This window comes from Camellia sinensis, chromosome 6 (assembly GCF_055761805.1).
Source record: "Camellia sinensis isolate YWXY chromosome 6, ASM5576180v1, whole genome shotgun sequence".
Taxonomy (NCBI): domain Eukaryota; kingdom Viridiplantae; phylum Streptophyta; class Magnoliopsida; order Ericales; family Theaceae; genus Camellia; species Camellia sinensis.
Window position 1 is genome coordinate 173,643,580 of NC_138966.1, and position 23,678 is coordinate 173,667,257.

The following is a 23,678-nucleotide window of genomic DNA, read 5'->3' on the forward strand; positions in this document are numbered from 1 at the left end:
ATATTTATAAAAATAATTTTTTTAATAATTGTTAATTTTTTTATAGTGTTCATTGGAAGTCACAAGACAATGACAAAAATGCCACTCTTCAATATCATCACACTTCACCTACATAAAATATGGTCAAATCTTATATACCATATAATGTAGTAGAGCAATTCCAATGGTGAAGAGCTAAAATCAATAATTAAAGTATTTAATAATGAACAATGTAAAAGTTATAAGACAGTAATGTTACTCCAACGGTTGAGTTGCTATTTTTTAGCCTAGGCCAACATTTTTTTAGGACAACCGAACGATTGGTTGGACGACCTCTCGAATAACTGGGCTTGCAAAATTCTGTTAGTTGAGTTCTTGAATATTTTGAAATTTTGATTGAGAGAGAGAATAGGAAGAAGATGAACAATATTTTTGAACAATGTTGTTGTGTTTACACTTTTGGCTATAGGTAAAATTTGTACCAAATTTGACATAATATATAGCAAAGTTATTTTTTGGCAAGGGTTATAACATACCATTAGAGTTGCATTTTTTTGAAACTATAGTTATATTTTAGCTTTAGCAGCTCATATAGCATGCCGCTAAATGCTGCTCTCATCATCATCATCACTATCGTATTAAATTAATTGAATGAATTTCCATTACTCAAACATTATATCATAAACAAATTATAATACGAAAATATAATCATTATAACATTGTTGAAAATCTTATTTGGCAAAATGTCAACACAATGTCAAATTTCAGGTGAAATGAAAGTCATATAAGAAGAAAAAAAAAAAAGGAACACAAAAATCAATCTCAAAATTGAAAATAAATTTTCAAATGAGATAGATTCTACTTATTTATTTATTTTATTGAAAATAAACCATTGGTCACATAATGGCACAGTGTGCGATGGTAGCGGCTATGCTAACAATTTTGGCGCCTATGCCAAAGGCCGACCTGCACTTTTTCCAACCTGTACGTTTATCTCTCCGCTACAAAAAAATGAGGGGTAAGTTATTAGTATTTTTTACATTTTATTATTTGTATAATTTTGATTGTTATATTTTTAATTGGTTTAATTTTAATTTTTAATTTTAAATTTTGATTTTTAATCTAATTATTACCGAGTTGATTGAGGTTAACCTATCGAGTTAAATAAATTTTGCATTTTGCATCTAAAAATATAACACATATCGTTTGTGTGCATATTTTTAAAAAAAGTATTAATAATTGTAATTAATTTGACTAAGACCATCTCCAACGCTTCATTAAATTTGGCACCAGATTTAAATTTTGATAAAAAGTGACTTTTTGGTATTCTGACGGTTTCACCAAATTAATATCAAATCGAGAATTCACCAAAAATTTTACCAAAATGAGAATATGCTCCGGATTTCACCATTTCACTGTGCGTTACCGTTGGAGGAGACCAACCGGTGAACTAGTTGGTTGACCAACCGGTGGACCGGTTCCCTTGAAAATATTTTGGTTCAAACAGATCAAAAGGTTCAAAGAGATAAAAAAAAAATACACTAACCGGTCGACCGGCCGGTCGACCCCTGCTTTGATGACAACCATTGGAGCAATCTGTATCAAATTGAGAAAATGGTCTTTTTTTTACTAAGATATAGTGAAAAATTTGATGAACCGTTGGAGATACTTTAAATTTAAATAAAGTCATAAATTAAGCATCAAAAGCAAAATAATTAAAATTATAAAAATCAAAATAATATAAAAACTAAAGTACAAAGACGATTGACATAATTTTCCTAAACATGAGTGTCAATAATTCCACCACGGAAATTTTTTTGTTGAATGAAAGAACAAATTATACCTTTCACGTTTTAATCTATTTTAATTTTGGCCCTTAAATTTTAATTTGGTAACATTTTTATCAATGCGGTCCATTTAGTTACTGTTGCCCACAGGGAATCAAGATTATAACATTACGTAACACGTTAGACAAGCCTAAAGAATTGGGTTAAGTTCTATTTAAATGACTAAAATTAACAAATCACTAATAAAATTAAGTAAATAAATAATGCAACATTATTCTAAAATTTTAAATTTCAATGATTCACTACTAAAAAAATGTAAATGATAATGAATTAAATATCACACTGCATATGTAAAATTTTGAAATTGTTTTATACTAATGAATGAAATAGAAAAATATTTTATTTTAGAAAACAATGAGCAAAACTATAATATACAATGTAAAAAGTACAAACCCTATGTCCTTTAAAAAATATAGCATAATAATTAATTATAAAATCACAATAATTAATAAAAAATTTCTCATGATAATATTTATAACATAAACATAACAACTCATTAGGAAATGTTACAATGTGTACATTGTAAGAAAAGTTATAATTTTTGTGATAAAAGTTATGAATTCTTTGCGATGAAAATTACGATTTTTGTGATGAACGTTATGAATGGTGAACTTATAATATGTACCTAAAAGTTATGTATAACTAAAATTATACTTTTTATGATAAAAATTATACGCTTTGTGATAAAAATTATATTTTTGCATAAGGTGCATATCATATGTGTGGAAACATAATTTTTGAATGACAACACGTAACAGAGGTGGCACCGAAGTGTCAACTGAGGTGCTACGTGTCCTGATCATGATGCCGAGGTAATCTCGGCTAGGCCAAGGTTATCTGCGAAAATACCAGAATTCAGGATAAGCGGATAAGGGACAAGAGTCCTAGATTGGGAAAGGACTTCAGTTTGGATAAAAATAAGACCCTTAGAGAGTTTATCCTAATCTAACTGGGAGTCAAGAATTAGCATTGAGTCAGAATCCATTAGAGTTAGGCTTCTATTGGGATTAGGTCAGTGTTGGCTATAAAAGAAAGGCACTCTCATAGGTCTAAGGTACGCTTTTTGTATTCTGAATAGTGAGTTAAGCCCTTTTGCTATCTTTGAGAGATAACTGACTTGATCATCGGAGTGCCCCCGGGTGGACGAACCACTGCCGAAATCTCTTCTCTCTGTGACAGGTTGTTCGGGCTTAATCTATTCTTCCGGTGTTCTCCAGCTGAGCACTAGTTTGGCAGTGTGGTCTGAAAACATCACACACAATTTTGTGGGTTTGAAAGTAATGATTCAGCTTCTTGGAAGCCATTACTAAAGCCAGTGTTAACTTCTCCAAGGATAGGCATCTAGTCTCTACATCTGCCAGGATTTTACTCACGTAGTAAACTGCCATTTGCTCTCCCTTTTCTTCTCTGACTATTACTGCACTCACTGCATGCTCTGAAACTGCCAAGTATAAGAACAGCTCCTCTCTAGGTACTGGATTTGAAAGAACTGGAGCTGAGGTCAAATACTTCTTCAAGTCGGCCAAGGCGACTTCGCACTCTTCTGTCCATAAGAAGTCTGTGGCTTTCTTCACTAAGCTGAAGAAAGGTTTATACTTGTCTGAGCTTCTACTTATGAATCTATTCAGGGCTGCAGCCCTTCCAGTCAACATCTGTACTTGCTTTGCTGATGTAGGGCTCTTCAATTCTAAGATGGCCTTAATCTGATCTGAGCTAGCCTTAATGCCCTTTCTGGTAACCAAATATCCTAAGAACTTACCAGACCCAACTCCAAATGCACACTTTGATGCATTGAGTCGAAGCCGATATTTTCTAAAAATGTCAAAAACTGCCTTTAAGTCTTCCAGATGATCCTCAGGTTCCTTGGTTTTCACGACCATGTCATCTATGTATACCTCTACTGTTCTGCCAATTAGATGTCTGAACATCTTGGTTATCAATCTCTAGTAAGTTACTCTTATATTTTTCAACTCAAAAGGCATCACTCTATAGCAATACAGCCCTTTTAGGGTGATAAACGCAGTATTCTCATCTGGAGAGTACATAGCTATCTGATAGTACCCCCTGTAAGCATCCAAGAAGCTCATCCTTCCCTGCCCTGAAGTGGCATCTACCAATTGGTCAATTTTGGGTAGTGGGAAACTGTCTTTGGGACAAGCCTTGTTCAGGCTGGTGAAGTCCACACAGATCCTCCACCTCCCATTCTTTTTCTTTACAACGACCGTGTTTGATAACCATGTCGGGCAGTTTACCTCTCGAATGGCTCTGGCCTCTAGAAGTTTACCTACTTCCTCTTCTACTGCCTCGATGTGCATCAACGTAGGCCTCATCGCTCGCTGGATGACAGGTTTGGCCGACCTGTCCACATTCAGTCTATGGCAAGTGACCTCCAGGTTAATGCCAGGCATCTCGTACGGCGTCTAGGCGAATACCTCAATGTTTGCTCTCAAAAACGCCTCTAGCTCTTTTTCCTCTCCCTCAGCCAGGCTCGAGCCGAGAAGGAAGAAGCGCTCTCTGTCCCCTTACTAGACAAGGATTTTCTTTAGGGCTTCCTCACTCTTCTCGGCTGGCTCTTTGCCGACGTCCTCCAGGACTTTCACGTCCTTGTCCTCGATCTCTACTATTTTTGCTTCCCGTATGTTGTAAGTAGATTTCATTGCTGTCATGGAGCAATTCTTTGCCTACACCGGATCCCCTCTGACCTCCTCTATTCCATGCGCTGTTGGGAACCGCAATAACTGGTGCAATATTAAGGGAATAACCCCCATTACATGCAGCCATGGCCTTCCCAAGATAGCATTGTAAGGGGAGAGGGTGTCGATTATGGTGAACTCTGTCTTTATCTTCTTGGTGCCAGCCTGTACCTCCAAGCTTACCGCTCCCAGGGGCCATGTTGGCGTTCCATTGAACCCAACCATTGGGCCATTGGACTGCTCCAGATCATCTTGGTGACAGCCAAGCTCCTTGTAACACCTGACATACATGATGTCACAAGAGCTACCCTAGTCAACTAAGATGCGCTTCACTTGGCACTCTTCAATCTGGAGGAATATTACCAAAGCATCGTTGTGTGGATGCTGCACCATCTCTAGGTCGTTTTCAGTGAAGGACACCACTGGTCCCTGGCACTCGTTTGCCCTAGGTCTTTTCTGCCGAACCTGGTACACATGTTGCAAGTGCTTTACTTTCTAAGTCTCCCCACGTATTTTGTTCTCATTGACTTTCGAGTGAATCATATTGATCACTCGAGGTCCGCCTGCCTGCGGTTGTGGTGTTGGGAGAAGCGGTGCTGTCGGTGCCTGAGGTAGTCTTGCTTGCTCTTCCCTTGTCCTAGCCTCGTCTACTAGGTCTCTTACATGGTCTTGTCTTACCAGGTCTTCCAGATGTGCCTTCAGGGCTCTGCACCCCTAAGTCAAATGTCCAGCTTCATTGTGGTAAGCACAGTGCTTGCCAAGGCTTCTTCCCATAAATTTGTCCGACACCTTTGCTAGTGCTATGTAATAGAGCTGATTTCGAATTTTCTCCAAGACTTTGTAAACCGGGATTCGAAATACGGTTGTGACTGCCTATGTAGCCCTTAATCCTGTCTCTTGCTTGCTGTATCCAGAGTTACCTCGGCCTCGCTTCGGCGAGCCATTCTTCTTCTCCTGTTTCGACGCCTTTGTCCCCGGCGTGTCTTCCTCGGCTCTCGTGTACTTCTCAATTCTGGCCATAAGCTCTCCATACTTTTTGGCAGTGTCTTTGCCAATGATTTTCGGAATAAACAATCATTGTTTAGGCCATTCTTAAAAGATACGACAGCAACCTCTTGGTTACACCCTAGTATTTGGTTGAACACCTCATAATACCTTTTGGCATAGGCCCTAAGGCTTTCATCCTCACTGATTCTCAGAGCCATCAGGGAGTCCACCCTTAACAGCTGCAGTTTGTTTGTCACAAACCTGGCCACAAGCATCTCAACCAGTCCCTTCCAGGTTTTCACAGTTCCTTTCGGCAACTTGTGAAACCAGTCTGATGCAATTTTCCCAAAGGATGAGGGGAACACCTTGCAGAGCAACGGCTCGTTCCCTGTGTATAATGCCATTGAGTTCAAGTACAAGCCGACGTGAAAGTTCGGGTCCGACTTACCGTCGTATAGCTGGAATCTCGACATGTGAAACCTTTTCGGGGTTTCGAATTTATCCAATTCTATCGAAAATTATGTTCTCGGCTTGACCGTAAAAGTGACCTCGGCATCTTGTCGCTTCCTTTGGAGGTAATCCCTCAGATCCGCCTTGGTCCGTCCAAGAGCTCGGCTATCTCCAGATTTTAGCCTCTTTGGTGCGCTACTTCCAGTGTCATTATGAGTCATTTTGGACCTCCCTCCACTGGTCGTGTCGAAACAGAGTTCCTTCCCCTAAACATCCCGATGTTCTTTAGTGCAGGCTTCTTTAGTTCGACGTGTCTTCTGGGATTCTCTTCTCGTTGATTCTCCATGCCCGACCTCCCGTGAAGGCCAGTGAGAATGTCCATTGGTCCTGTCGTGCTGAGGGACTGAAGGAACTATTTTCTACTCCCCTTTTCGGGCATCTTTCTTGGCCGCTGGAATCGGCATATCTTGTAACGGGAACAGTGGCTGTATGACGTTGTTCTGTATCATAAAATTGACGACTGTTTGCCGGTCCGCCAATTTGTTCGTCATTCCCTTCATCTCGTCATCCCTTCGTAGACATCTATCTTTCCATACCTGGAGGTCGTCCTTGTTACAATACCCGCTCTGGTCTGATTTCTTTGGTACGTGGCCCTCCTGGCCGTCGTCTTTCTCTCTGGGATTCTGATCCCGAGTTTCCTCGTTGCAATTATCCTCCTTTGCGTTAGGGTCAATATGTTTCCCACTCCTAGTAGGAATGTCGTCCCCAACCTTCTCTTTCTGTCCGTCATTGGCCATATATTCTCATGTCTTCGTTTGGGGTTTAAGGCCTCAAACAATGAAGCAGGGTATGAAGCACTGATCGTAGGATTAAAGCTAGCAGTAGCAATGGAAGCTGATGAGGTAATAGTCTTCTGTGACTCCCAGCTTATAATCAACCAGGCAACAGGCGAATACGCAGCCCGAGATGAAAAGATGTCGGCCTATGTGAAGGAGGTGGACAGATTGATAGCCTTATTCCAGAATTGCCGACTACAGCAGGTTAGCCGAGATGACAACAGCCATGCTGATGCTCTGGCCAACCTAGCTAGTGCAATGAAACCTAGAGAGGCACGAATGATAATGGTTGACTACTTGTCAAGTCCAAGTATAGAACCACTGAGCACAGAGCATGAAGCAATGTGTGTGAAGATGGGACCAAGTTGGATGGACGCGATAATGGTACTCCTTAGAGATGGAAAACTGCCAGATGATCATAAAGAGGCGCACAAGATCAGGCTGAAGTCGACAAGGTTCAATTTGATAGCAGAGGACATCTCTACAAAAGATCTTTTACTGGACCCCTTTTGAGGTGTGTGCATCCTTCACAGGTTGAAGACTTTTTGTATGAGATACATGAAGGAGTATGTGGAAGTCACGTTGGGGGCAGGTCACTTGCTCATAGGGCCATTACTTAAGGGTACTGGTGGCCCTACATGTAGAAAGATGCTGAAGCCTATGTCAAGAAGTGTGAGAAGTGCCAGAGGTTTGCACCTTTGATACATCAACCCACAGCGGACTTGAACCCAGTATCCAGCCCTTAGCCATTTGCCCAATGGGACATGGATCTTGTTGGACAACGGCCTCAAACAACCGGACAAAGGAAGTACCTGCTGGTGGCAACAAACTACTTCACCAAGTAGGCAGAAGCTGAACCCCTTGCAAAAATTTGGGACGTTGATGTGAAGAACTTCATATAGAAGAACATCATCAACAGGTTTGGGATCCCAAGAGCAATAATAGCTGACAATGGTACACAGTTTGACAGTAAGCTAATCAAGAGCTTCTGTGCAAAGTACAAAATCAAGAACTATTACTCTACTCCAAGCTTTCCTCAGAGTAATGGTCAAGCAGAAACCTCCAATAAGGTTATCTTGGACGGGATCAAGAAGAGACTGGAAGCAGTAAAGGAAAAGTGAGTGGAAGAGTTGCCCAATGTACTTTGGGCATATCGGACTACGCTGAGAAGCTCAACTGGGGAGTCCCCATTTGCCATGGCTTATGGCACTGAAGTAGTTATCCCACTAGAAGTCGGCATCCCGGGGATCAGAACTCAGGAATTAGAAAATGGGACCAATAAGGCATTCTTAGCCCGAGATTTGAATCTACTAGAAGAAAGAAGGAAGAAAGCAGCAATTCAGCTGGGAGCATACCAGCAACAGCTTGCCAAGGCTTATAATAAGAAAGTCAACCCACGAGAGTTCCAAGTTGGTGACCTCGTCTTGAGAAAGGTCATCGATAACAAGAAGGATCCCAGAGAGGGCAAGCTTGGCCCAAATTGAGAGGGACCCTATAAAATCATCTCAGTCCTGGGCAATGGGGCATATCAGCTTGAAGACAGTGAAGGCAAAAAGTTGCCAAGACCCTAAAATACTTGCAATCTGAAGTTTTTTCTATTATTAGATTTTCTTATTTTTTAAGTTTTTGTTATTAGCCAAAGTAATAATAAAGTTTTAGCCTGATTTTTTAACTTGTGTAGAATGACTAACCAGACACTTGGTGATATTTCTGATTGAAACATGACGAATAACTTAGATTTATTATATGGCAGAGTTGAATTATACTTGCATATGATAGAGTTGAACTAAGTTGGCGATGTTTCTAATTGAAACATGACGAATAACTTAGACTTATTATATGACAGAGTTGAATTATACTTGCATATAATAGAGTTGAACTAAGTTGGCGATATTTTTGATTGAAACATGACGAATACTAGCCTTGTTTGGCAAGTTACTTTTTTAGCAAAAAAGTCAAAAAGTTACTAAAAAAATCAAAAAGCCAACAATTCATACCCAAAAGTCAAAGATTCTCTTTTCTCTCTACTTTTTGCACATCTTTTCGTAAAAAGCTAAAAAGTCTTCCCAAACATACTAGTTTTTTTTTTACATTACATTTTAGCTAAAAAGTCAAAAAGTTACTAAAAAAGCTTGTTCCCAAACGAGGCCGGCAGAGTTGAATTATACTTATATATAATAGAGTTGAACTAAGTTGGCGATATTTCTGAGTGAAACATGATGAATAAACTTAGACTTATTATATGGCAGAGTTAAATTATACTTGCATATAATAGAGTTGAACTAAGTTGGATTAACCTGGACTTATCATATCGGCAGAGTCAAACAAAGATTGGAACTAAGTACATGTCAGTCAGAGTAACAAAGAGACCAAGGTTGGTAACCTCGGCCAGTCTTTGTTTGAATCTGACATCGGCGACAAAAGTCAAAGCCACATGCTTAATAAGAACCCAAGTGGAACTTAAGTTCACATTAGGGGGCAGAAGGCTAGAGAATGATGCTTGGGAGTTGGAATTTACCAGCTAAGGAGATTGGTTTAACACTTGTTGAAATTTTAAGAAAAATTTACAAGTTAAAGTTAACCCGTGGTTATGTTGAAATAATAGAAGACAGAGGTCCTGATACATAAAGAGTGAAGTGGCAAGTTGTAAATAACACTTATGAAAATATTATAAAAAATATTTTCAAGTATTCGGCTAAAGCCAAGATAAACTGTTAGTGGGTATAACTGAAGTATTCCACACCAAGAAGATTACACAGTTAAGGCGTACGTTGAAAACATGTAATCACATTGAAAGAAGAAATTTGAGAGTGCATTTAGATAAGGAAAGAAAGCACTTCAGCCTAACATTGAAGAGTAAATTGTTCAAATTACAAAGAGGCACATCGACCAAATAAAGCTAGCATTGTTTCAAAAGAAAGAAAAAAGTATAAGGCACAAGAAATAAAGAAAAGCATCAAAATGGACTATTCGGTGCCAACAGTTGGTTGTGTCTCAGCCTTAGAAGACAACTGTGAGCTCTTCTCGGCAGACTTCTCAGCCGCGAGCTCGGCATCGATCTCTTGGAGAGTCTGGTCGATGCTTCTCTCTGCGATAGGCGTGTCAGATGTTGTCTTCTCGAGGGTGGCATCTTTTGAGACCTCGTCCTGAGTCAAGTCCAAGACTTGCTCATTCAGAGTTGGGGACTTGGCCCCAATAACTTCTTCCGTCTTCTCAGCCTCAGCTTTCTCTTCGAACTCAGCCTTGTCCTCGGATTGGCTTGGAGTAGGGGGAATGGCAGGACAAGGTTGTTGGCATTCTTGAGGGGCGAGTCCTCGAGGACAACCAACTCCTTCAGAGCAGCCATCCAACCAAGGGTGAAACCTTTGTTGCATGCCTACTTCACTTGTTTCTTGTAATCTTCCTTGACGTCAGCTGCTCCTTCGGCATACACCTTCTCATCCGCCGCTTTGATCTCGGCGTCCTTTGTGGCCAGGACAACAATGAGCTCGGCCTGGGCTTTGGCGGTCTTTACCTCGGCCTCTTTCTTTTCGGCTTCGAGGACTTTGGCAATGGCCTCAGCAGCCCCTGCCCTCTCATCGGCCTCGTCCTGAGCTTTTTTGGATGCCTTGGTCTAATCTATTAAAGTCTTCATCTTAGCCTCAGCCTTATTAACGATCTTCAGCAAGCCAGCAGCCTCCTTGGTCTTGTTGACCAACTCCTATCTAATATCAAAAGCCTGCATCGAGAAGAAGTGGGCGTGCTGGATCGCCTAGAAGAAATGGACAAAACAAAAGTTAGTAAAATTCTCTAGGTATGGAAGAACAAGGAATAAAAAGTACCACGTGTTGGGGACTTACTTGAACGGAGTGCTGCAATATTAGAGTGAAGTTTTCATATTCGCTAATCTTGGCGTTACGGTCGAGGTCCTTAGGAAGGAGCAAGGCAGTAGAGAGGCAACGCCGACTTTGATGTCAGTCGTGCTGTCGCCGACTCTGACCGGCTTGTCCTCGATGGTGATTAGAGGGTCCCAGGGGACATCGAATTTCATAGACCCCGAGGTTGTCGCGGATTCAGACCTTGGCCTCTTTGACTGCGTTGACTCAGAGGGAGCAACCTCGGCGGGCCTCTTTTCGGCGACAAAGACACTTTTTTCTGCCTCAGCAATCTTGGAGATCGGCAAGGTGTTCTCAGAGTCGATCTGAGTTACCGTTGCCTTAGGTTGGGCTTTCTTCAGCCTTTTGGGCTTTGGCTTTGGCTAAAATTGGGATGGTGAAGGTTGTGCAGTAACAGTGTTGGGGATGTCGGCTAGAAAGTCGTCTGTTACAGCCTTCTTACGACCCATCTCGGCGGCAGCTACAATTCTACATCGGCGTTTGCATTGAGAATGTGGGATTAGTTGTGGATCTGACGTTGATGACTGCTCTGCTGGATCAGATGTTGATCCTTGGTCAGGCCTTGATGATTTGCTGAAGGAGGAGACTTGTTTTTTCTTAGGACGTCGGGAAGTACAGATTTGTAAGTTGGGATAAAATTCAAGAATAGAGGAGCCTTGCGCTGATTGATTGGCAAGTTCAGTAGCTTTTTGAAGTCCTTGCTTGGGAAGAAATTTTTTCGGAAGTTCTTTGGTGGCTGAGGAAGAACTGCAAAATAAAACAAACAGACGTTAGAGCATACAAAAATATCGGAATTAAGAGGACTTGAAAGCAAGTAAAGATGACACATGGCTCTTACCATCTCTCGCTCTGAAAATTGTTCGGCTTAGGGGATAGAGGTGAAGGTCCTCATCTAGTGAGAATTTCCAGTTGCCCGAGACGATGAAATAATCATCCTCGGCGCCCTTGTTGGGATCAGGGAGGTCGGCGATGAAGTTGTATTGCGTCGACCTCGGCTTAAGATAGTAGATGTAACCTTTTTCTAACTTAAGGCCACACATGGTGTAGCAGTACTGGATGTCGGCAAGAGTAACCCCAGCGCTCTCTTTTTTGGCTAAGGCAATTATACCATTGATAACTCGGTAAGAGTTAATGGCAAGCTGTATTGGGTTCAATTTGTAATAGTGAAGGACTTCTCGGAAAAGGATGTCAAGAGGGAACCTAAGTCCACACTCTATAAAGGCCACCACTGGGAAGGGCATGGAGTCACCTTTAGGCATAATAGAGTCCTCCTCCCCAACCAAACTGAGGTAAACGTCGGCAGGGATGACAAACTCCTGCCTAAAGTATTCTAGCCTAGTCGGGGTGTCTACTCTCCACCTCCACATACCCATGACGTCGGGTTAGAGAGAAGGTGTTGGATTTCAGAATAAAGTGTTTTGTGAAGGTTTGAGGGACCTCGGCAAAACCTAGACGAATGTTGGGGTGAGAGTTTTTGAGGATCTAGGTGAAGTTTGTTTCAATTTTTCCTAGAGTTTGAAGTTCTAAAGCAAATCTTAATCCTAGAGTTGCTAAAACGGGAGGATTAAAGGCAAGAATTTGAAAAAAAGATGCAGAAAACAGAGACAAGAACATGATTCAGACTCATGAAGACAAATAAGAAATCAACACTGAGTAAAGTTTGTGCAGGTGTGCAAGGCCAAAAACAGTGGCCAGAATGAACAAGCGTGTGAAAATGTATATATATCCAGAAACAAATTGCAAGCAAGGGAAAATTTACAACATAAATGAAGATTCAAGAACGTGAATGAAGTTGCAGTAGCAGTACGCGAACGTAACAGTTTGAGAAAAAACAAGAAATTGAAACGAAGGGAAGCAGTGGCTTACCAGAAGAGTGAAGCCGGTGTTGAGTACGCCGGAGTCAGATGATGGCAGCAATCAAAAAAGATCAGCAAAAGTTTCGTCGGAGGGGAAGAATGGAAGTGGTTGCAGAGCTTGAAACCTTGAAACAATGGCGAATTTGAGAGAGTAGAGAGATCAGAAAGTGTGAAGTGAAAAGATGGAGAGAGAGAGAGAGACAGAGAGATGATTTTGATCAAACACAAAGAATGACGGCAAAATGGCAATTAGTGCGCCTAGGATGACGTGCTTGTCAGACGGCACATGCAGACGTGATGCGACTTAATGGCGCATGTCAGGTACGATTCAGTAGGGGAAAGACATGTGGCAAAAATGGTTGACATACTGTGCGTGACAGCTCATACGCGTGTTGAAACTCTTGAAGTTCTTGATTTAATGTGGCAGGACTTCGGCTAGGAGGGCGATCTTGGCTAAGAAACTTAGAACCAAATCTAAGGCGTTGATGAAAACGGACTATAAGTCTTGGTCATATTGGGCTGACAAATTATGACCTCAGTATTGAAGGATAAAGCAAGCTTAGCCGATGCGCTAAATGGAAGAAATGATATAAGTTCCATCACTTCAGAATGCCGAGGTAATAGAACCTAGGGGGCAGTTGTGGGGACATAATTTTTGAATGACACACGTGGCCAAGGTGGCACTAAAGTGTCAGCCGAGGTGGCACCGAAGTGTTGGCCGAGGTGGCACCGAAGTGTCGGCCGAGGTGCCACATGTCCTGATCATGATGCCGAGGTAATCTCGGCTAGGCCGAGGTTATCTGCGAAAATACCGAAATCCAAGATGAGCGGATAAGGGACAAGAGTCCTAGATTGGGAGAGGATTTCAGTTTGGATAAAAATAAGACTCTTAAAGAGTTTATCCCAATCTAACTGGGAGTTAAGGATTAGCATTGAGCCAGAATCCATTGGAGTTAGGCTTCTATTGGGATTAGGTCAGTGTTGGTTATAAAAGAAAGGCACCCTCATTGGTCTAAGGTACGCTTTTTGTATTCTCAATAGTGAGTTAAGCACTATTGCTATCTTTGAGAGATAACTGACTTGATCGTCGGAGTGCCCCCAGGTGGACGAACCACCGCCGGAATCTCTTATCTCTGTGACAGGTCATTCGAGCTTAATCTATTCTGTCGGTGTTCTCCAACTCAGTATCAGTTTGACAGTGCGGTCAAAAAACAGCGCACATAATATGCACTCAAAAAATGTGCGCATTGCCTTTTCCTAGTTCATTACATAACTACAATAATCTGTTACCAAGATTTTTCTTGCGGTGCATCTTTTGGTAACATAATTATAAGGATTTATACCTAACATCGGGGGGTGGAACTATGATTTTTATCCAAGAGGGGCCAACGTATATGCATAAAAAAACATTAAATTAGCTTTGGTGCAATACTAATTGAATATAATTTATTGCAAAAGAAATAATTCACGTGAAAATTAAATAAATCTAAAAAATAAATTTTCAATTTTGAACTATTTGATCTCAATAAACAATCGGTTAAATCATGGTTTTAAAATATTTATTGATTGATATAATAGTAAATAAAAGGTGAAAAAAAAAAATACTTAAAGCCTCTTAAAACATGACCCTTAAATTTACAATTAGAGTTAAATGTTACATGCTAGTTGATTTGTTTAGATATCGACCAACTAAGACCTAACCTTTTTGCCATGTCATTGTGAATAAATTTAAGAGCAAAGTTTTATTTAGATTTTCTTGTATTATTCATAAAAAAGTATAAATACTATTTGATTTTTAAAATTTAAAAAATAAGTAACATATATATTTTGTATTAATAAAATCGACTCGATGAAATTGTTGCTATTATTTAAAATGTGAAATAATTTGAGATCATTTCATTAGATATTGTAAAATACAAATGAAATAAAAAGTTAGCAAAATAATTCTTATAAAATTAAAAAACCATCATGTTATATATTTTATAAATACTCATCAATATAAAATTATTAATAAACTGTCAAAAATCAAGCCCCTGCCTAACACTCAAAAACCTCGTAAGGATCTTACTAAAATATAATTTGATAAAGTAGTTTAAATTTAGATTTAAATTTTAAGATAAATAACACTTTTTACTTATACAATTTGATTCAAATTTTACTTAGATAATTATTATTCTAATTTGATGGTGAAAAAGTTTGGAGACGCAGAAAATATACCAAAAGATTGTTTAGAATATGAGTTCCGTTGTTTAGAATGTGAGATCCGTAGTGCACATTGAAGTTGTTTGTTGTGGATCAATTCATATAATATATTAAGTAAAAATAAAAAAACTCATGGTCGAAACAATTTCTAACGATTTGGAAGTACTTCGCTTGGGTTTGCTGGGCTTCGACGAGTGCATTCATGGTATAGAGAGTTAGTATATAATATTCTAAATTATGACTTTGAAATAAAATAATTTGATAAAGTAGTTTAAATTTAGATTTAAATTTTAGGATAAATAACACTTTTTACTTATACAATTTGATTCAAATTTAACTTAGATAATTATTATTCTAATTTAATGGTGAAAAAGTTTGGATACGCAGAAAATATACCAAAAGATTGTTTAGAATGTGAGATCCGTAGTGCACATTGAAGTTGTTTGTTGTGGACCAATTCATATAATATATTAAGCAAAAATAAAAAAACTCACAGTCGAAACAGATGCTAACGATTTGGAAGTACTTGGCTCGGGTTTACTGGGCTTCGACGAGTGCATTCATGGTATAGAGAGTTAGTATATAATATTTTAATTTATGAATTTGAAATAAAATAATTTGATAAAGTGGTTTAAATTTAGATTTAAATTTTAGGATAAATAACACTTTTTACTTATACAATTTGATTCAAATTTTACTTAGATAATTATTATTCTAATTTGTTGGTGAAAAAGTGTGGAGACGCAGAAAATATACCAAAAGATTATTTAGATGGTGAGATCCCTGGTGAACATTGAAGTTGTTTGTTGGGGACCAATTCATATAATATATTAAGTAAAAATAAAAAACTCACTGTCGACGATTTGGAAGTACTTGACTGGGGTTTCCTGGGCTTCGACGACTGCATTCATGATAATAGAGAGTTAGTGTATAATATTTTAATTTATGAATTTGAAATAAAATAATTTGATAAAGCAGTTTAAATTTAGATTTAAATTTTAGGATAAATAACACTTTTTACTTATACAATTTGATTCAAATTTTACTAAGATAATTATTATTCTAATTTGATGGTGAAAAAGTTTGGAGATGCAGAAAATATATCAAAAGATTGTTTAGAATGTGAGATCCGTAGTGCACATTGAAGTTGTTTGTTGTGGACCAATTCATATAATGTATTAAGTAAAAATAAAAAAAACTCACTGTCGAAACAATTGCTAACGATTTGGAAGTACTTGGCTCGGGTTTGTTGGGCTTCGACGAGTGCATTCATGGTATAGAGAGTTAGTATATAATATTTTAATTTATGAATTTGAAATAAAATAATTTGATAAAGTGGTTTAAATTTTGATTTAAATTTTAGGATAAATAACACTTTTTACTTATATAATTTGAGTCAAATTTTACTTAGATAATTATTATTCTAATTTGATGGTGAAAAAGTGTGGAGACGCAGAAAATATACCAAAAGATTGTTTAGATCGTGAGATCCGTGGTGCACATTGAAATTGCTTGCTCTGGACCAATTCATATAATATATTAATAAAAATAAAAAACTCACTATCGACGATTTGGAAGTACTTGCCTGGGGTTTGCTAGGCTTCGACGACTGCATTCATGGTAATAGAGAGTTAGTATATAATATTTTAATTTATGAATTTGAAATAAAACAATTTGATAAAGTAGTTTAAATTTGGATTTAAATTTTAGGGTAAATAACACTTTTTACTTATACAATTTGATTCAAATTTTACTTAGATAATTATTATTCTAATTTGATGGTGAAAAAGTTTGGAGACGCAGAAAATATACCAAAAGATTGTTTAGAATGTGAGATCCGTTGTTTAGAATGTGAGATCCGTAGTGCACATTGAAGTTGTATGTTGTGGACAAATTCATATAATATATTAAGTAAAAATAAAAAAAACTCACTATCGAAACAATTGCTAACGATTTGGAAGTACTTGGCTCGGGTTTGCTGGGCTTCGACGAGTGCATTCATGGTATAGAGAGTTAGTATATGATATTTTAATTTATGAATTTGAAATAAAATAATTTGATAAAGTGGTCTAAATTTAGATTTAAATTTTAGGATAGATAACACTTTTTACTTATACAATTTGATTCAAATTTTACTTAGATAATTATTATTCTAATTTGATGGTGAAAAAGTGTGGAGACGCAGAAAATATACCAAAAGATTTTTTAGATGGTGAGATCCCTGGTGCACATTGAAGTTGTTTGTTGTGGACCCATTCATATAACATATTAAGTAAAAATAAAAAAACTCACTGTCGACGATTTGGAAGTACTTGTCTGGGGTTTGCTGGGCTTCGACGACTGCATTCATGGTAATAGAGAGTTAGTATATAATATTTTAATTTATGAATTTGAAATAAAATAATTTGATAAAGTAGTTTAAATTTATATTTAAATTTTAGGACAAATAACACTTTTTACTTATACAATTTGATTCAAATTTTACTTAGATAATTATTATTCTAATTTGATGGTGAAAAAGTTTGGAGACGCAAAAAATATACCAAAAGATTGTTTAGAATGTGAGATCCGTTGTTTAGAATGTGAGATCTGTAGTGCACAATGAAGTTGTTTGTTGTGGACAAATTCATATAACATATTAAGTAAAAATAAAAAAACTCACTGTCAAAACAATTGCTAACGATTTGGAAGTACTTGGCTCGGGTTTGCTGGGCTTCGACGAGTGCATTCATGGTATAGAGAGTTAGTATACAATATTTTAATTTATGAATTTGAAATAAAATAATTTGATAAAGTGGTTTAAATTTAGATTTAAATTTTAGGATAAATAACACTTCTTACTTATACAATTTGATTCAAATTTTACTTAGATAATTATTGTTCTAATTTGATGGTGAAAAAGTGTGGAGACGCAGAAAATATACCAAAAGATGTAAGAATATTCATAAAGTGACCCATATACCACATGTTTTATTTATTTATTTATTTATATTATATATATTTAATTGGTTTAATGACTAATTAATTGGTTTAATGGCTAATTAATTAGTTTAATGGTTAATGGGTAACTGATGTCTGTTTAATATCCCATATGGTGGTTTAATGGGACTTTATAACTTGCCTGATGGTGGGAAGTTATAAAGAGTTACACTTGGATATGGGTCCAAGCCTATCTATATATATGCCTGTGATAGCCATCAAACATAGACATTGTTTTGTGCATAGAATAGGCTTGAAACTCTATCCCTTTCACTTTTCTCATATGGTTCTGTAAAAGTGTTCTACGAGTGGGCTTCTTTATACATTCAAGATTTGATCCTTCAAGGATAAAGATTCAAAGGCTTGAACATCATGGCATGAGGTATTCTTCTTTCTGAATTAAAATTAATTGAATTATAACAATTGGTATCAGAGCCAACCTTCTATTATGTTGTTTAGTATTTGTTTCGTCTACATAAAATCAACTTCCGCATCTTACAGTGTAGAATGTTTTATTCAACAATTTACTGGATGTTTTGATGTGTAAATTTCACAATTCAGAATCATTGTAGAATCAGAATGAGTAATTTATACTGCATAACTTTTGAAAATCACTATTAAAGAAAAAGGAAGCACTGTTGCAATAGTAGAGTCCATTGTGATTTGTGCTAGTGATATTTACAATTATTTAAAAAATTTTCCTACTCTGAATCTATTTTATTTAGGAGACTTGTTATGTGTCATTAACTATTATTTTTGACACACACATTAAAGAACAAAATATTTAATCTGATTCTATATCAAATCTAGAAATTCTCATACTTTTATTTGAATTTATTTGTAGAATTTTCATAAAGAAATTTTAACATGCTGTTAAGGATGTTTTGTTTATTATCGTTGCATGTTTAAATAGTAAGCAAATTCAATTGAATCTCATACAGTGAATTATAACATGTTCTTTTAGTTTTTATAATTTTTGAGATTCATTGGCATGTTATCTAAAATAATGTAATATTATATTACATGCATTAAGGTAATTATTTATGCGTTGAAAATTCATGTGAAATAAGAGTATGAATACACTATGTGTTGGGCTTATGGAATTTATTTTGGTCCAATTTTTAAGAAAATTCTAGTATAAGGTTGAACAACATGTGTTTGATCTTGGGATTTTTCATGTGATATTATTCTGATTATATGTATTATACATTATGTGCATTGAAAGATTATGTATTTGTTGTGACTATAAGGATTTGCTCACATTAATAAATTATGCCATATTTAAAAATTTTATTCTGTTTTAAGAGTAGCCACAGCATCTTAACATATTTAAAAATTTTATTCTGTTTTAAGAGTAGCCACAGCATCTTAAGACATAAAGATGTGATCCTCAGTATTTCGATCACATAAAGTTACAAGTTAATTTGGCATTTTTACATTGCAATTATGTTTTATAAATAATTTCTTGGTCCCACAGGAAAGTAATTATTTATGAAATTTAATTGGAATAAGATAATGGATTGGGTATTAAAGGGATTGAACACTCTAAACCCACAGGTATGAGTTTTATTTTCCTTACATATTTCGGAACCCATTAGTCTTATTATAAAGTAATAGCAAATCTAATACAGTTTAGTGACCTCTACCCACAGGAAGGATTAGATTTGTTACTGAATTTGACATTGGTTGATTCAGACTATAGCTATTGTTTCAAAGCATTAATAATGTTCTTGGTAATTGCAGCGATTTCTACCTCTGTACTATCTAATGAGTCTTCTCGCATTCCATTCTTGAACAGTGATAATTTTTCAGACTGGAAGGACAAAATCCTTCTAACATTAGGGTGCATGGACCTCGATCTGGCACTCTGTGTGGATGAACCTCCTGAACCCACGGACGAGAGTTCCGCTGCAGAACAGAGTGCTTATGATAAGTGGGAGCGATCCAATCGTTTAAGCCTAATGCTCATAAAGTCACATATTAGCCAGAGCATTAGGGGCTCAATCCCACCATCTGATAAGGTCAAGAACTACATGAGGGCTATTGAAGAGCAATTTGTTAGTTCTGAGAAAGCATTGGCAAGTACCCTAATGAACAAACTATCAGGAATGAAGCATAACAATTCTAGGAGTGTGCGTGAGCACATTATGGAAATAAGGGACATTGCAGCTCGTCTTAAGTCCTTAGAGATTGAGATTTCTGAGTCATTCCTTGTCAATTTCATACTCAATTCTCTTCCTGTGGAATATGGAGCATTCCAAATTTCTTACAACACACAGAAGGAAAAATGGTCTATCAATGAACTTTTGACCATGTGTGTTCAAGAGGAGGAGAGATTGAAGCATGGAAAAGTGGAAAGTGCTCATTTAGCAACACATAAAGGAGGGCAATGGAAAAAGGGCAAAGGTGATCAGAAATGGAAGAAGCTTGGTAAAGTGCCGTTTAAAAATCATGGCAATAAGGGTGCATGCTTCTTCTGCAAGAAAAAGGGTCACATGAAAAAAGACTGCCCCAAGTATAAGAAATGGCTTGAGAAGAAAGGTAATCTCATATCTCTTGTGTGTTATGAATCAAATTTTGTTAATACTCATCAATATGATTGGTGGATTGATTCGGGTTCTACAATTCACATTGCTAATACCATGTAGGGCTTCCTCAGCCTAAGGAAACCAACGGGAAGTGAACAAGGCATCTATTCAGGCAATGGGATGCGTTCGCACGTCGAAGCTGTTGGAACTTTTTTTGTTTTAAAAAAAGGTTTTGTTTTGGATCTTGAAAACACTTTTTACATTCCATCTTTTTCTAAAAATTTAATTTCTGTTTCTAAACTAGTACCGTTTGGATTTGAATTTCAATTTGTTGGTCCAAATTTTAGTTTGTTTAAAGACTCTGTTTCTGTAGGATTTGGTACTTTAATTAACGGTTTGTACAAATTAAATCTAGATCCTATTTTTGAACAAAATCTTTTAACCTTGCATGGTGATATTGGCATTAAGCGTAATATTGTTGATGAGTCCTCCTCTATTCTTTGGCATAGAAGATTGGGACATATCTCCATTGAGAGAATAAAAAGGTTGGTTAATGATGAAGTCCTTCCGACTCTTGATTTTACCAACTTTGGTATTTGTGTGGACTGCATAAAGGGAAAGCAGACCAACAAGACCAGTAAAGGTGCCAAAAGGAGTGAAGAAATTCTTGGAATCATACACACTGATATTTGTGGACCATTTACTCCACCTTGTCTGAATGGTCAAAGATATTTTATCTCATTTATTGATGACTTCACACGATACATGTATCTCTACCTCTTGTTTGATAAGGCTGAGGCACTTGATGCCTTTAAAGTTTATAAAGCAGAAGTAGAGACACAAACAGAAAAGAAAATTAAAATTGTGAGGTCAAACAGGGGTGGAGAATATTATGGGAGGTATACAGAATTGGGACAGTTACCAGGTCCATTTGCTAAGTTCCTTAAGGAAGAAGGCATTATTGCACAATATTCAATGCCTGACACACCACAACAAAATGGTGTTACTGAAAGAAGGAACCGAACACTTATGGACATGGTAAGGAGCATGCTTAGTTATTCTAATGTATCTATAAATTTATGGAGTGAAGTTTTGAAAATCACTATGTATATCTTAAACAGGGTTCCATCCAAGGTTGTTCCCAAAATACCGTTTGAGTTATGGAAAGGATGGAAGCCAAGTTTAAGACACTTACACGTTTGGGGTTGCCCAATTGAAGTGAGGGTGTATAACCCACATTTAAAGAAATTGGACCCCAGAACAGTTAGTGGTTTTTTCATAGGCTATGCAGAAAACTCCAAGGGTTACAGATTTTATTGTCCTTCAAAATTACTTAGAATTGTTGAAGCCAGAAATGCTAAGTTTATTAAGGAAGTTGACCTTAGTGGGAGTTACCCTCGAAAGATACAGTGAAAGGAATCACGGGGTTCGGATACAACACCCATGAATATAGGTGAATTGGTTGTCTTTCAAGATAATCAACCCGATAGTCTTGAAAATCAACAAATTCAAGAACTTTCACCACAAGAGGAACAAGTCAACATAGAGCCTGTAGCTTAAGTCCCAATTGAGATTACCGAATTAAGGAGATCCTCACGAGCTAGAAAGTCAGCAATTTCTAGTGATTATTTTGTATACTCAGTGGAGTCTGATTTTGACATCGGACCTAAAGATGATCCTATTTCATTTTCCAATGCCATGAATAGGGATGATTCTAAATTATGGTATGATACCATGAAGGAAGAGTTGGAATCTATAGATAAGAATCAAGTTTGGAAAATTGTCGAGTTGCCTAAAGGAGTTAAAGCGGTTAGCTGTAAATGGGTCTATAAGACCAAGAAAGACTCCAATGGCAATGTCGAACGATATAAAGCCAGACTCGTAGCTAAAGGTTTCACTCAAAGAGAAGGCATCGATTATCATAATACCTTTTCTCCGGTTTCAAAAAAAGATTCATTTAGAATTATCATGGTATTAGTGGTTCATTTTGATTTAGAGCTACATCAAATGGATGTGAAAACAACATTTTTGAATGGGGATCTTGAGGAAGAAGTATACATGAAGCAACCTGAAGGTTTTTGTTCTGATAAAAATAGTCACTTCGTTTGCAAGCTCAAGAAATCCATATATGGACTAAAACAAGCTTCCCGACAGTGGTATTTAAAGTTCCACAATGTTATTACTTCATATAGTTTTACGGAGAATGTCGTGGATAACTGTATATACCTTAAGGTTAGTGGGAGCAAATACATTTTTCTAGTTCTATATGTGGATGATATTTTACTTGCATCTAATGATTTGGGATTGTTGGATGATATTAAACAATTTCTTTCTCAAAATTTTGAAATGAAGGATATGGGTGAAGCTTCTTATGTCATTGGCATGGAGATTCACAGAGATAGGTCCAAAAGGACATTAGGACTATCTCATAAAGCCTACATTGAAAGAGTTTTGGAGAAATTCAAGATGAGTGATTTCACTCCTAATGCAGCACCCCTTTTAAAGGGTGACAAATTCAGTTTAAGTCAATGTCCGAAGAATGATTTGGAAAAGGAACAAATGGTTAACATTCCCTATGCGTCTGCCGTAGGCAATTTAATGCATGCTTTGGTTTGTACACGACCTGACATTGCATTTGCAGTTGGGATGCTTGGAAGATACCAAAGTAATCCAGGAATGGAACATTGGAAGGCTGCAAAGAAAATCCTGAGGTACTTAAAGGGAACCAAAGACTACATGCTTACTTACAAGCATGTTGACTGCCTTGAGGTGGTTGGATATTCAGACTCGGATTTTGCGGGTTGTCAAGATTCCAGAAAATCCACTTTAGGATATGTCTATCTGCTAGCAGGCGGTGTTGTTTCATGGAAGAGTGCCAAAGAGACGATAATTGCATCGTCAACAATGGAAGCAGAGTTTATAGCCTGCTTTGAAGCAACCTCACAGGCTATCTGGTTAAGGCATTCTATCACAGGGTTTCGAATTGTGGATTCAATTTCTAGGCCATTAAAGGTTTACTGTGATAATTTAGCTATGGTTTTCTTCTCTAACAACAACAAAAGTGATAGCCGCAGCAAGCATATTGACATAAAGTATCTTGCTATTCGAGACCGTGTTAAGAAGCAAGAAGTCAGCATTGAGCATATTAGTACCGATATGATGATGGCAGATCCCATGACCAAAGAACTTTCTGTAAAGGTGTTTTCAAAACACGTTGAGGGCATGGGACTGATTGGTTAGCTCAATAATTTTTCTAGTTGTTTTATTTTGTTTTGTTATGACATTTTGATTATTATTAGTGAAAAGTATCATTTTGTGCACCTAAAGTATTTGTGATGCTATGCAGTCCATTGGGACAATTGATCCATAGTAATCATTGGACCCAGAATAACTTATTAGAAGTTATTCATAAAGAATGACACCACATTAAGTTGAGAGTGTGATAC

At 37.2% G+C, this 23,678-nt stretch overlaps 2 protein-coding genes across 51 annotated transcripts in view; one reads left to right on the forward strand and one right to left on the reverse strand.

Annotated features, from left to right (window-relative positions):
- Window positions 1-652: 652 nt before the first annotated feature.
- LOC145793031 (uncharacterized) overlaps window positions 653-23,678 on the reverse strand; it is a 33,713-nt gene continuing 10,687 nt past the window's right edge. For 7 of the 50 annotated variants that reach the window (XM_082875369.1, XM_082875368.1, XM_082875370.1 and 4 more), the window contains 4 exons: window positions 17,018-17,065; window positions 15,579-15,626; window positions 10,632-11,414; window positions 1,582-10,543 (listed from right to left, as the gene is read on the reverse strand). In XM_082875369.1, the coding sequence (XP_082731495.1) occupies window positions 11,167-11,414; window positions 15,579-15,626; window positions 17,018-17,065 (344 nt within the window). In that variant the 3' untranslated portion in view covers window positions 1,582-10,543; window positions 10,632-11,166. Of the gene's footprint in view, window positions 981-1,581; window positions 11,415-15,578; window positions 15,627-16,286; window positions 16,335-17,017; window positions 17,066-17,387; window positions 17,448-23,678 lie in introns of those variants that run through there. The other 43 variants (XM_082875392.1, XM_082875387.1, XM_082875377.1 and 40 more) reach the window with 24 other exon arrangements.
- LOC145793033 (uncharacterized) lies at window positions 19,619-20,444 on the forward strand. Its single transcript, XM_082875413.1, has 2 exons — window positions 19,619-20,245; window positions 20,353-20,444. Exons 1-2 carry the CDS (start codon window positions 19,666-19,668, stop codon window positions 20,385-20,387), a joined length of 615 nt encoding a protein of 204 aa, XP_082731539.1. The 5' UTR covers window positions 19,619-19,665; the 3' UTR covers window positions 20,388-20,444.